The following is a 14,738-nucleotide window of genomic DNA, read 5'->3' as shown; positions in this document are numbered from 1 at the left end:
CCACTGGTGCAGAATAATGTAACCTGCCTGGTGCAAGTTCTTGTTACCACTTCTGGTTTTGGAAAGCATTGAATTACTGTGTCTTTACGTCTCATAAAGATATCCCTTGCTAGGAACAGAATTATACCTTTTTTTTTTTTTTTTTCCCTGATGTCAAAAGCAGTTGGCGTATATTTGAAGTATTTTAAAAGAATCTCAACAAATGTTGAGAGAAAGATATGGCACGAAGTAATGTGAGTTTTTTTTATTTTCTCCTGCAACGTTTTAACTTAATTTGTCTCAGTTGAAACACATAAGTGTTTGGAAATAGTAACTTTCTAGTTAGCTTTTGCAAAGGTCTATATTTATACCATACGATGTGTATTCAATCATCACTTTTTAAGAAGGCCTCCATGAGTGTGTTACATGGGATTCAATAAGTACCTACCCAGTGCTAAAGTTCAGGAGCTCCATGGCAATGTGGCTCCACCTGTGGTGCTTTTACCCTCATTCATTCTTCCCTCAGGCCCACGGGATGAAGGCTTGGTGTAATCTTACTTAGGTAAGCAACTGGAAGAACAAGAATGAAGTTGAATTAATCGCAGCTATCTTATTTGAGTACTCTGCAGAGCTGTGTGTGGTATGGAAAACGAAGGCTGACATAGCTTTTTAGGGGATAAGAATGCTGTAATCTTCTAATACCAAGTATTTGTATTACAGCATCCGCAGAGGAAATTCAAAACCTTTACTGTACAAAGGCATTAAATGGCACATTCAAATTCTATGCAAAAAACCATTTTCTGTGGTGTGCATGCTTACGTGGTAGGTGTGCTCCAGAGAATGGAGTAGCAGCAGCGAGGTGAATGAGATCTGAATTAACTGTGGGTGCAGCAAGATAAGAGTGAGGGTAACAAAGGAGCGGAATGAGAGCATCGCTTCAGCTTCAAATATTGAATAAACAAGAATTCTGAAACTCTTCAGTTTCTTTAAATGCAGTGCTGAGTGTTACTAAAACACTATTCTGCACTAGAAAAATGTTTGCATTTCTTAAAAAGCAGTGTTTTCTTGTAACAGCATTGACTTGAGGTTCTTGTACTGTAGTCAGTTAAGTTCTGTGACTTCACATGCAGCTGTGCCCTTGTTTGTGGTGTTCTTAATGCTGTTTCTCCTTTCTTTGTCTGCAGTGACACACAAATATGCCTGCTTAGACTGACTTCATCAGTAGGTAGAAAGTAGGGGCAGGGAGTGAAATTTAACCTGGAATTATTACCTTCTGCCCAGTTACTGATGATAGGGAGCTAAAGGTGCATGAATATGTAACTAAGGACCTTTGCTGTGGCTTAACACATAGTTACAGATACAGTTCTGTCAGTTACACACCCAGTGTTTTGTTTTAGAATTGCACATATGATACTGCATGAAAATAAAGTGAATCTGCAGATCCTTATTTTTTTTATTGCAAATAGTTATTGAAGATGCTTTTTCAGTGGCACTAATGCTGCACTGCTCTGGCATGTGCTGTTGAAATGTTAGTGCTCCTCATCCTTCAGACTTCGGTTTTGTTTCTAGGTTGCACGTCTTGAACAAATCCCCGATGGTGACAATGAGACAATGATTCCTGTACTGTCCTCAAAAAAAGCAAGTGAATTGCCAGTTGATGAAGTTGCAAGCATTCTGCAAGTGAGTAATTGTGCATCTCTTAAAGCTGTGCTGATGTTACAAAACATTTGGCGTTTCTTAAGGACAGATCTTGCCACTGAAAGCCTGTGTGTTATCAAGCAGATTGATATTAATTGTTGTCCGTTTTTAAAAGTGCATTGATCTTTACATTGTTACTTCAGATGCTTTAATCTCCAATGTTTTTGAGGAAAATTGGTTATTGGAGTGGGGTGGAAGCTTGAAAATGTTTGGGCTTCTCAGTAGTTTGAAGATTGTGTTCTTGTTAAGAAATCTCTCCTAGAGTTTGGTTTGATTTTTTTTTTTCTTCCTGTAGATCTCTGTCCTGTTTTTCATAACTATCACTTCTGTTTCTTCATGGAATTCTCAATGTCCTTAATATAATCTGCTAGCTTCCATTCTAAGAGGAGGAACGGGGTTGAGAAAGCTACTCATTGACAGATTTATGAACCATTGAATTTGGGTTAATTTTCTTGATAGATGATCTTTTTTCATCTCGGTGTGCTTGACTGCTTGAGGAGTACACCATAATAGATATTGCCCACAGACAACTCAAGGCTTTGAAGCTATTGCTGTCATCTGGCCAAGTAGCCAAATTCCTCACATAATTCTCAAGAGTCTGAGCTGTGTCTACAGTTTGGATTGCTGATGAGTTTTATGTAGGGAAGATCAGCAGTCATTTAGAGATGTGCAACTGCAGATGCTGCTTTAGTTTGGTGAACTTTGTGTTGAATATTTTTTTTTGTCAAATTTTATTTTAAAACTGTAGTTAGCTTTCATTGGCATACAAACAGCAGCACCAGATTTGTCTTCCTGATGGCCAAACTTTTATACTCTAAGGCCCTTTATTTAAGTGTTGAGATGTATTTTGAAGTCTGTCTTTATAGTGTAATTGCTGACTGTGTTATTCTTTGTGTATCTTAATAGGCTAATCTTCAGAATGGCTTGAAAAACTGTGAAGTGTGTCACAGACGGGCATTCCATGGATGGAATGAATTTGATATTAGTGAAGATGAACCTCTCTGGAAAAAATATATTTCCCAGGTTGAGATTTTTGTCTTTTCTGCTTTTTTGTTTTAATAATTAGTCAGTAATTTTACACTTTATTCTGTAGCTTTCATGTACATGAATACATTCTGATAAAAGGGGGTAAAGTGAAATTAGGTGAGGAATTATCTTCCATACGTATTGAAAAAGTTTTCATTTGGGTGTAGAAATGAATGTTTAGATTACATGGTTTGTTCATGAATAAGTGTTTGCATCTAGCAGAAGGCTGCCAACTGTATCTAGCTTAAGGACTGGAGAAGAAAAAGCTCCTTATAGGCAATGGCTTGAGCATGAATTGCACTGAAATCAGGCACAAATGCGTGTGACTGGTAAATGTGTAAATGGAATATGAAGTGTGAATAACTAGATGGGCAAAGGAAAATTTGAAAAAGCAAAGACATTGCTCATGAACTGGAGGTGTGGATGGAGTCAGCCTATTGATTTACTATAAATATGAGCCTGTCCAGCATCTCCAAATGGTGTGAAAGTGCCACTACTTTGCCAATATTTTGCTTCCCTTATTATGGCAAAGTTATTTAAAGCAGTTTCTCAAACAAGAGTTTTCTAAGGAATTTATGTTAAACATTTTGGTTGATGTTTCCTACAAGGTGTGTAAGCAGCAGTACATTTAAGTTCTAAAGTAGACCTTCAAGTAATAGATAATTAATTATGGGATTGGTGATAGGAGTGGGAGCATCTTTACATACTAGCTGTCTAATGCTTCATTTTTCCACCCATAGCTTCAATTAGATGCATCAGAATGCTTCTAAAGCATACTATCAAAGCCTGCTTTAGGTAGCATTTATTCAGATATGTACTTGCTTTGGATGTGCTTGTCATATGTGCTCTTGAATGTCCTCTGCTTCTATTGTAAGATTCACTTCTTTTGTAAGAGTTCTCTTGTTGACAGCGTTAGGAACGAGCTGTCGTGTAGACACAAGATCCTTTATTAATTTAGCCTTAGAAATCTGAAGAAAGCACGTGATCTAAAATGAAAGTTTGTATCTTGGAAAGCAAGAAGTCATGAATTGGAAATTCTGAAATTGCCTTGGTAATAATAAATTTCTGGGAACGGGATCTGCCTGTTGTTACCTCAAGAATGTTTTGAATATGTTTCAGGCTTTTTTGTATGTGTTTAAATGCAGTATAAACAAATAAGGAGATATTTTGACTTTGAAAATGTGGATCAAGAAATGTTTTTCTGTTGCCATTGAATATAGCCTGTTCAACGCCTTTGATATTTAAAACAACCAGCCCTCAAATAAAATCTGTACAGAGTCAATTCTTTTTAGATGTGTTTTCAGGTGTAGATAAAATAGTCTTTCTGTATGGACTATTGCTGAATTACTCTTCTGTTTTGTTGCAGTTTAAAAATCCCCTTATTATGCTTCTCCTGGCATCTGCCGTCATCAGTGTTTTAATGCATCAGTTTGATGATGCTGTCAGTATCACTGTGGTAAGGAACTCAAATCTTATCCTCTGAAAAAATGCTTCTGAATGGGTGACCACTTTTACTTTGAACATCACATGAATGTTAATATGGGGCGGTATTTGACTGTAATTAATTAAGGTGATTTATCTATTTTTGCTTTTGGAGGGTACTGGCATCTTGATGCACATAGACACAAACTGTGAAATGTTGATGTGAGCCTAGGGGAGCCAAATTGTGGCAGGTAGCATGAACTGAAGAAGGTGATACTGCCTCCAAAAGAAGCATGTGTAACTCATGTAGTAATATTCAATGGAAAGAGGGAAAATATTTTTGTGTGTGTATATATATAGTTATTTACTAGTATTCTATTGCTAAGGCAGAGAGTGCTGCTGCATTTATCTTTGATTTAGTTAAGAGTTCTAGAAGACTGTGTCTCTTTCAAAATGGTCATATTTAGTTTTTTAGTAATTACAAAGGGTGTACTTTTAAGATATGATTGTATCTTCAAAGGTACAGGCCAGCCAATAAGAAATGACTGTAACAACTCAATTTGAGTAACAAATTCAATTAGTATAACAAAGCTCAATTAGAGACTATATTGAGGGAGGAGGTCATACTTTAAACAAAATTGATCTTTCTCATTATCTAATAGACCTCATTCATTGACTCATTTTCACCCTGCCTGCATACAGGCCCCGTGATGTTTACGTTGAAGTGTTGTGACCAGAGCTGTGTGTGATATGGGGGAAGGCTTACTGTGATGCCTTTCTATTCTTCCTGGATTATTCCTACAGGGAAATTTTGTTTTGCCTCCTTGTTGGGATCTTGACTGTTCAGGGTGTGGTCAGTGTATTGTCTTACTCCTTGGTAGTCTTGGGCAGACAAGTTGCTTCTACTTGTTCTCATAATTTAGATATTTGATGGCTCCAGACCAGTTCCTCAGCTCACTACTTTATTTCTAGTCTTCAGTTTATTCTTAGTCTGTTATCTAGTTACTTGATTTAAACCAGACCTGATGCTTTATGACAATTAACATGGCAGTGAATACTTCAGTCAGACATTTTTTTTACTATTTGTGTTATGGAACTCCCTCCACTGCTACATCTTGCTCACCTTTTAGAAACACACAACAGTTTACCTCCCAAGCACTGGAACTTTTACTTGAAAGTCACCATCTAGTTGTCAGTGTTATTTTTAGTAATACCAGCTTACCAAGGCACATGAATGCCACTGAATAGGCATAAATAGACAATGGTGTTGCTTTTTTTTAGCAGGCCTGGAGGTTAGCCAGTCATTTTGAGCATGAGAGTCTGTTTCCAAACCATATTGCTGATGTGTAGTAATAACTATGGCTGGGCAGAAGCAAATATCACTTACTTTCATCGCCATTTGGAATTCTCTTATCTGTTTTTGTTTTCTTACAGGCGATACTGATTGTTGTTACAGTTGCCTTTGTTCAGGTAAGACATCTGTTGTACAGATGAGATTATTGCTTTTATGTATGCTCTTATATTTAATAAGTAGCTGTCCTGATGCAATGTGCAGCTGCACAGTGCTTGATTAAAGAGCTCTGTGCTTTCATCCAAGTCTTTTGCCTTCTCTGAAGTGCTTGATTTGTTCTACTTTAACATTTTATGCATCTATATGGCTATTGTAATCAGCAACAAAAGAATGAGTGTAAAGAAACATTCAGATTAAACAGTGTTGAAGTACTTTAAAATATTAAATTTCATAGAAAATGTATTTTAAATGTATCACTCTGGCTGCAATTTTATATGGAATTTTACCCCCCAACTCTTTTAAATTGTTTCCTAAATAATAAAAAAAAGTTGGTTTCATTCTTTAAATACCCAGCTTTACTTAGCGTGTGCCTAAGGCAAAATAGCTTTCTGTTTGTGCTTCGTATCATTGTTTATTTTCTAACCTGTGAATTGAGTTAGAGGTGAGTTGTATTACCTTACTTCTCCAGGGGTTAAGAACATGAACACAGTATTTTTGGTACAACTTTACTAAACTGTAGAACGTGATTGTGTGTCTGATCCCTGAGTTTAGAAACATTACCATTAAGTATTAGAAAGCCCTGAAAGTATTAAAGGAGAATGCAAAGGACCTCTTCTAGTCTTTCAGAAAAATTGGATGTAGTTACATTCTTCAATCTGTGAAATTTTAGCATTTGGACCATGTTTGCTTTTTAAAGTCTATCTAACAAGGAACTGCTGAAGGGCATATCTTAACTAAGCCTCCGTAAAATTGTCCTAATACAGCTTTTAAAATGAGGTATGCCCACATCTGATGAACTGTCTGTCTTGCCTCTGCAGGAGTACCGATCAGAAAAATCTCTTGAAGAGCTTAGTAAACTTGTGCCTCCAGAATGCCATTGGTATGGAATCATTACGTCCTCCCTCTCAAATTAAGTCATGTTAAGTTTAATGTGAAATGAGTAGAATAAAAATGCTTTACTTAAAACATCTTTATAGCAAGCCATTGTGATTTTAAAGAACATAATTTGCTTTGAGTCGTTTTAAAGATTGTTGTATGGTTCTAAAATAATACTCTGCATTTTTGCCCATTGGATGCTTCAGATGATGTTAAGTGATACAAACCCTCTGAAGAAATGAACAGCGAAGTTGAAACTGTATTTTGCTGAAACTAGTAACACTTCAGTGCATGGTCAGCACTTTGATTTTCCCAGACAAAACACCAGAGGAGATGTTGTTATGTGCTTTGACCTTGTATTTACACCCGCAGTGTGCGAGAAGGTAGAGTGGAACACACGCTTGCGAGAGACTTAGTCCCAGGTGATACAGTCTGCCTGTCTGTTGGAGACAGAGTCCCGGCTGATCTGCGTTTATTTGAGGTATGTGATATTGCATTTATATTTAATAGCATTTCTTTTTGTGAGACAGAGAGTAAGAGAAGATGTGCACTGAATACTGAGCTGCAGTAAGTATTTTTGTTTGGAATTCACAGCTAGTTGGATTGAATTGTGAAATAATTAAGCTCGCAAATGTCGTTGTGCATTGAGTATATGTTCTTTTTGGTTGTGGAAAATAGGATTTTCTGACTTCATGTATGTAATCCATTCTTGAAAACTTTAGCATTCAGAAAAAGTATTCAACTAAGCAAGCGAAAGAGTTGTTTCAGTCTGAATTATAAGATATTTTGGCAGCTGTTAGCTCCTGATTTTTTTGTCTCTATTTACACTGGTCTTTAGGATATAATCTTGGTGTTCACTACACACTGTGATGTTTCAATGCTCTGTTTATAGCACTGAAAGTGTGTAGGTGATGTGTTTGAACGTACTTTGTGCTTTCTCTAAGAGAACTTTGGCTGGGGTGCTGTTCATAGAAAAGGGGATTAGCCCAAATCAAGATAGATGTGCACCAAACTACTAGAGAATGACAAAAACTTTTGGCCACGGTAACACAGATCAAGTCTGTACTATTTACACAACTTGGTAAGACCTTAATTTATGCTGTTATATCTTTTTTTTTTTTTGCTCCATTCATTATACGCAGTTTAATCAGTAAATGAGATTTCACCCACCTTTAGCCTTGTGCCTGTTTCTTGGTCACTCTTATGCCTAATCTCTCTGTAGATGGAGAAAAAGCCTAGGAAGATTACTTGGCAAAAATATAACATCCTGCCAGTCTCTCTTGTATGTGGCCTAGTTTCTTCTTTCCCTACAGTTGTAGAGCTCCTCTTCATTGCTGAAAAAAGATGAACAATCAGTAGAATGTGAGCATTAATTTTTTTTTTTTTTTTAGAGCGTAGATCAGTTTCGAGTCCTTGATACAAGGAAGTATGAATAATATATATAATCATAAAATATTTTGGCATTTCTGATGAATATGGCCTTGCAAATCACTTGCTTACTATTTAAGACCCCTTTCTGAATATTTAGCTGGAGTTGGGTAGAAAGTGATCCAAATAAGGATTAACTGGAAGATGTATTAATTTTTTTTTTTGTATAAGGAAATACTGTCATGTGCACCTATTTTTATAAAACTGTAAAAAACATCTTCACAATCTTACTGTAATGGTAAGTTCTGCTTTCTACATTTCTTATTTAAGGACCTGCAAGCCAGAAGTTGTTACATGAAAATAAGGTATTTGGACAAAGAAAGCAAGAATGTAGTTCTACTGTTAACTGTACTAGAGTTACTGCGGGATTACTGTTTTACTGTGTTAATGGGATGTTAGGTTCTTCCATGAAAATATCCTAAAGAAATTGCCTCAAAGATGCAAGTGCTTGGATGAAATCTAACATTTTGATTGTCCTTGTGTTGGAAGCTGGTATCACATGAATAAAGTAAACAATGGCAAGTAAAACTTTGTAAAGATAGAGGAATGAAATCTTCAAAATAATGACTCATAACCCTGGGCTAAATTTAATGATTGTAGAATAAATTATGGTGTCTTCCATGCTTCCATGGGTCAGTGATTGAGATTTTTTACATTTTCTTTTGCTAAAGCTTTTTTTTTCCTTTTCTTTTTTTTTTTTTTTCCTCCTGAATATGGTGACTAATGGAATTAGCTATTCCTCAGTGTCAATTGTTTTGGAAGAATCATCTTGTCCCAGTGGGCATTGCTAGGGGACGGGTGACCAGAGGGAAGTTGTCTTTTCAGATAAAGAATGCAATTGCTACAGCATGTTCTCATGGATGCTGTCCTAGAAATTTGTAGAAGCGCTATTTAGGTGCTGTTTACTTTGCAAAGAAATTTCTTTGCTGGGCTAATCTTGTGGGGCTATCTTATTTTTCAAGCTGTTATTTGAAGAGCACTTCTGGCCTAAGTTTTCTGCAGGTTAATGAGACATCCGTCAAGTTTTCTAACAAGAACTGACGTGACTGTAACACCTTTGGCTTTGAACAAAATTAAATTTGGTGGAGATGACAAATAATTCAGAGCTCATGGATAAATCTGAACGGTAGCACTGTGGTAACTTCATCTTGTTCAATCTTGCAGTCTGAGGAATACAATGCAAATAAAGCGTTACTGTAGGACTGTTTCTAATTGTTTTTTATTGCTTTGATTGGAAGATTCAGTTTTTGACAAGTGCCACTTTCCTTTATTGATTCAGCATCCATCTTTTAAAAATGGGTACTGTCCTTGTAGCTACTTAAGAGAATAGCAGAAATTAGGGGGATTTGACTCTTCATAAAGCACTTTAGGAAAAGTACAGTTCTCTTCTTTACATTGACCAAATTATTTTGGCTCTAGTAGCGTTTTGTTGTCCAGCTAGAACTGGAGAGTTTCCAAGTTAACCCAAAATAAAGCCCTCACCCCCCCGAAAAACCAAACCTAAAATACTCTTTAACCTCAGAATGATGTGTCACGTGTGGTGGTACCAAGTATGGTGTGACTGATTCTTACTTACTCTTTGCAAGGGATTTCCTTTCAAAGAGATTTTCTCTTTTCCTTCTCTAACTGCTCACACTTGCTGCCAAAAATCCCACAAAAGTGGGAAACCTGAAGGAAGGACATCTTTAACATTTTTCCAGTTTATTGTGACTCTTGCCTGAATAGCATTTTCTCTGTAGGGACTTTGTGGACAAAAAAAACCCTTTCTAAAGTGTATTTTTTTCTTGTTGTGTTCCTAATCGACCACGCTAAGAGGAACTGGACAGAGGAAGAATTGAGAGGGATATAATATGTCTATGTGTTTGCATTCCCAGTTATTTTGTTTGCCAATGGAATGCATCTGTTACAAGCTCTTGACTGTTTTATAGAAAAAGTCCAGAACATAAAATGAGGAGTAAGCATTGACTTTGCAAAGTGAGAGCATCGCTGCAACGTTCTGTAGGAATGCTTGCTGCTTTGTTGGCTTTAAAATAGAGTGGATATTGGCATATAATTTCTTCCATGTGAATAAATTGGATATATTTTTAATGGTCAGAGTTGGGAAGTTTTTATTACCATTTCTAGCTACTTATAAAAGTTGATTGCCATGGCTCTTAGCAGTCTGTCTATTTTTCCAAAGGCTGTGGACCTTTCTATCGATGAATCCAGCCTCACAGGTGAGACGGCTCCCTGCGCTAAATCTACAGCTCCTCAGCCAGCAGCTACCAATGGAGACCTCACTTCAAGGAGCAACATTGCTTTCATGGGAACCTTGGTCAGATGTGGAAAAGCAAAGGTAAAATTATGAGTGATAGGGAAGAATAACTTCCAAGTTTTAACTATTTGAATAACCCCGGCTCTTGTTTTTAATGCTCACTTACCAGTTGATAACTGGCTGCATGTATTTTCATTTTTCTAAAACAGGAATGAAATGGAGTAGAAATAGAAATGTTTACTGGAAATATGTGTGACTTTACTGTAACACAGTGCAGAGCTGTTCTCAATGGTGCTTTTTCAGAGACTGAAAGTAAACCTATAGTCAAGAGTATTCAAATTGAGAGGAAGCAGATGTGAAACTGTTCTGTCTAGGATGTGGTATTCCCAAACTTGTAGAACTGCATTTGTGTGTTAGAGCATGAAGACCTGTGGTTGTGGTTGGTGTTAGCTGAGCGTTGCACTGTTTGGTAACTATCTGTAACTAAACCTAAATAGTTCAGCAGTACTCAGAATAGCACTTTGTTTCTGAGAGTTGAAATATTTTTTTTTTTAACAAAAATTCTTCTCATTTGTATCAGTAGTTAAAATTACACAGTTAACAAAATCATAGCAGACTAAATGGCATTTGCCCAGTGTTTGAGTCAGAGCTATCAAGAACAATCACTAATGTTAAAATGAAACTTTAGAACTGAATTGACTTTTTTATTTATTTGGGTTTTTTAGGGCATTGTTATTGGAACAGGAGAAAACTCTGAATTCGGGGAGGTTTTCAAAATGATGCAAGCAGAAGAGGTAAGAGTGAATATCTAGAAACATGGGTGTGTATTTTAGAGACGTATATTTTATTCATTAAAATTATACTTTGGGGGTTTATTCTATAGGAACTTTGTTAGATTTGATTGCAGTGCTTTTCATGTTCTTCTCTAGTTAAAACAAATCTTAGCTCTTGAACATGAAAGCAATAATTGAATTCAGTGTAACACATTATCCCTAAGTGACCTAAATATGTTATCTTTGAAAATAATATTTGAAAGCTTTTTAAGAATGGAACAACTAGATTTGTGCACAGGACTATGTTTCCCATCAAAGTTTGTACCATGTACTTTAGGGTTGTGTGCATTTTCTGCTGCTTCATAATCTCTAGCTTATCCTCCTAAAGTTACGAAGCTTGCTTCGACTTCAGTGTACCAAATTCCTGTAGTGACTTTCTTTATTGCAGCACTCTGCTCCACACAGAAGTCAGTTTCTTGAGTGCTTTGTGTTCCTGTGGCCTTCTAACCTCTTCTCTGGCTGCCTGACCAGCACAGGGTCGGAAGGTGACAGTCTGTCTCCAGCTGTCAGGACACAATCAGGCACAGTATAGGCAGCACTTTTTTTCCCCTCCTGAATTACATTTCTGAAATGTGTCAAAACAGAGCTTCTGAGGCTATTAGGTGGGGCATTAGATGTGTCAGCCAGGAATGCACCACTGACCTCGTGTTGTTAGCTGCAGTGCCTTACTATGCCACTCAAGGGAATACTGCTGTCCAGTCACCCAAAGTGGAATCTGCTTTATTACACATGCAAGGAAAACATGATCCATTCCATGGGTTTTAGTTTGTATGGTAATATTTGCAATTATTAATGAAAAAAAAAGGTATGTGAGCATTCTACACCATCAATATTCTGAAATGTCAGAGTACTTTGGGATTATTTTTGATGTTTATTTTATAATAATCTTACTTTAAAAGCAAATTTTGATGGTAAAAGTGAATTAAACTATTAAGTCAGGTTCCCTACATAGCGTGGGCACTGTTTTGCCTTGACTTGTGCAGCAGAGATTTTTACAATTAACCTGTTTCCCTCCTATTGCCACACTTTCCATACTGTAATCCAGCATATATTAGTATTTTTAAAAAAAGAGCAACAAAGAAAACCACAAAACAAACTAAATGGCATCCAGTGTAAAAATCTCCTTTCCTGATATATATTGATATATAATGTTTTGGGTTTTTTTTTTTTTCCTTTGATATCCTGTTTATCTTTGGCACTAAATACTCATATGGTTTCCTATTTGTCTATTTTTGAAACTAGTTAGCAAATTCTTCCTGAGGTAGAATTGGTCGTTCAGGGCTTTAATGTTTCTGCCTCCAAAAGTCTGTTTTGTTCTTGTTATGAAGGTCTTTTATGTCTGGAAGAAATGTGGTTGATTTTGGTTAACCTTGCTTTTTTGCAAAGTCTTTGATACGAATTTTTATATTAGATTTGCTGTAAACATCACAAAACTCCTACAGGGTATTTCTAAATTTCACTTAGTTTCCTTGAACTGTTCTTCAAATTCATTGAATTCTACATGATGAACAAAGTAGCCTGTCTTTTCATTCAGTGAATGTGTGGAAAAATGCTATATAGCTGCATCTTAGTCAAGTAGTTTCCAAGATAACATCTTGAAATTTGCACAGCTGAAGAAATATTTGATATAGATTATACTTTTTAACTTGTTCTTGTTAACTGTTGGATGTTTGTTGTTCACCAAGGCTCCAAAGACACCGTTGCAGAAGAGCATGGATCTCTTAGGAAAACAGCTTTCTTTGTATTCCTTTGGTATAATAGGTAAGAAAATCTATGCAAACACCTACAGTTTACTTTGTGACTGACCTATGGGCCTGCTAAGACTGAGGGACTTGATCTTTTTTGTATTCTCCACTTTTTAATGAGTTCATTAATTAATGAGCAAGTAATCGTCTGAAGATTAATAATGTCAGTTTCATCATAAGGGTGTTTCCTTGCTTCTTCGCACAAACATGGTTTTCTGTCTTCTAAATGCTACCTTTCAAATTGCAGCATGTCTTACATTCTAATTCAAGGTGTGCAGAAGTGAGCACCTCACTGCAGGTCTGATTGGGCTACTTGACTGGCGAAAACTTTCTTCATCTTTGTCATAATAATGGAGTCATGTTCAGCAGTGAAGGAAGTAACAGATTTTTTTTAAGAGTTCTTTTTCCTGTTAGGCTATAGTACACGATGGCTTTGTATTTATTATGACAGCTATTTTCTTTGTAGGAGTTATTATGCTGGTTGGCTGGTTGCAAGGAAAACATATCCTTGATATGTTCACAATTGGCGTGAGGTAAGATTTTTGTCTTTAAACAGTGTAGGTTGTGTTTGAAAGCTTTTGATGTATATTAAAATGTATGTCCTCACAGATTCTGTTTTTAAGTTTAGATAAGTAATAGACTTTGTGCTGCAAAAAAGGAAGCTAATAATTCTTAGTGATATGGTAACTGTGTGCCCATCTCCTCATATCCGTGTACATGTGTGGTGATTTCTGAGTTTATTGGAACATCCATAAATAGGCAATAAGCAGTGACAGAAATTCAAATTGTACAGCTGAGTAAATAAAATACAGTTTTGTAAGTAATAAAATGAAGTGAATGCCAGCCTTGTACCATGTACTTCTTCAGTTAATTTTTAGCACGTTATGGAAACTTCATCCTAGGATACTGTTTGCTGAGAATTAACACAGTTTGTATGCTCTAATTCTCTACTCTCAGAAAAGTTGCTGAGTTGCTAATTACCTGGATGGTGCACAAGGCAGAAGAGTTTCTTTAAATAACAGAAAGCACTTATTTAAATAACAGGATCTACGGAGATTTAAGTGTTTGGTTTTTCATTGTTGTTTTAAATAAAAAGGGTCAACAAAAACTTCAAGCAACTTCAAGCATTGTGTGAAATATTGCGATCTCATTTACACTACTGTCAACTGTTTTTAATTTTTTAAACAAAATTCTGTGCTATTCCAACACTTGTCGTGCTGCCATAGTGCAATCTGCAAGTGGAAGCTGTGGATCACTGGGCTCTAGAAGTGGTGACCTTTTTCCAGTTCTCTCCAGTGCTGACTCTTCACATCCTGGGCTGCTTTTCAGAAAACTAGTTTTCTAAATCCAAAACAGATGCACAATTCCCCCTCCCCCCACCCCCCAAAACTACGTTTGCTTGAGTCAAAGCATCTAAGCCATTGCATGTTGTTACTGTCTTCAAAGTGTGCCTTAATGAGTGGTATATGGTTAGAATTAAATGACAGCTGGTTCCTTTTGCCTTTAGCTTCCACTAACAGATAGCTGTAGGAGCACCGTTCTCAGCTGTAAATACATCATTACTGTGTGTTTACCTGTGACATTCTAAGACAAGGTATTTGTGTGTTTGTTTTGTTACAGTTTGGCTGTAGCTGCAATTCCTGAAGGACTCCCAATTGTAGTAACAGTGACGCTGGCCCTTGGTGTGATGAGAATGGTGAAGAAACGGGCTATTGTAAAGAAACTGCCTATTGTTGAAACTTTAGGTATGACAGGACTAGCTCTGAGATGGTATTTTGACATAAATCTTAGGAAATCAACTGGAATGTTAATGGCCAATGGTAAAAATAAAGCAAGTGTTCTTATTTGCTGGCAGTATGGTGGTATCATTTCTAAACTGAATGCCTTTTACATGAGTTGTGTGCCCTACGACCACTCAGTGTTTTAATTGCAGCTGTCAGCTCGTTGATTAATTGCGTGTCAAACTA

The 14,738-nt window shown here is 36.5% G+C and overlaps 1 protein-coding gene across 6 annotated transcripts in view; it reads left to right on the top strand.

The window, feature by feature from the left end:
• Positions 1-14,738, top strand: part of ATP2C1 (ATPase secretory pathway Ca2+ transporting 1) — a 47,017-nt gene that overhangs the window by 16,161 nt on the left and 16,118 nt on the right. For all 6 annotated transcript variants that reach the window (XM_031590302.2, XM_031590300.2, XM_031590301.2 and 3 more), the window contains 11 exons: positions 1,549-1,659; positions 2,584-2,700; positions 4,070-4,159; positions 5,560-5,595; positions 6,454-6,515; positions 6,884-6,992; positions 10,119-10,274; positions 10,919-10,987; positions 12,712-12,787; positions 13,238-13,304; positions 14,392-14,516. In XM_031590302.2, coding sequence (XP_031446162.1) covers positions 1,591-1,659; positions 2,584-2,700; positions 4,070-4,159; positions 5,560-5,595; positions 6,454-6,515; positions 6,884-6,992; positions 10,119-10,274; positions 10,919-10,987; positions 12,712-12,787; positions 13,238-13,304; positions 14,392-14,516 — 976 coding nt within the window. In that variant the 5' untranslated portion in view covers positions 1,549-1,590. The remainder of the gene's footprint in view (positions 1-1,548; positions 1,660-2,583; positions 2,701-4,069; positions 4,160-5,559; positions 5,596-6,453; positions 6,516-6,883; positions 6,993-10,118; positions 10,275-10,918; positions 10,988-12,711; positions 12,788-13,237; positions 13,305-14,391; positions 14,517-14,738) is intronic.

This window comes from Phasianus colchicus, chromosome 6 (assembly GCF_987193195.1).
Source record: "Phasianus colchicus chromosome 6, bPhaCol1.hap1.1, whole genome shotgun sequence".
NCBI classification, from domain to species: Eukaryota; Metazoa; Chordata; class Aves; order Galliformes; family Phasianidae; genus Phasianus; species Phasianus colchicus.
The sequence above is the reverse complement of the archived record's forward strand: the minus strand, read 5'-3'. Positions and strand labels throughout refer to the sequence as shown.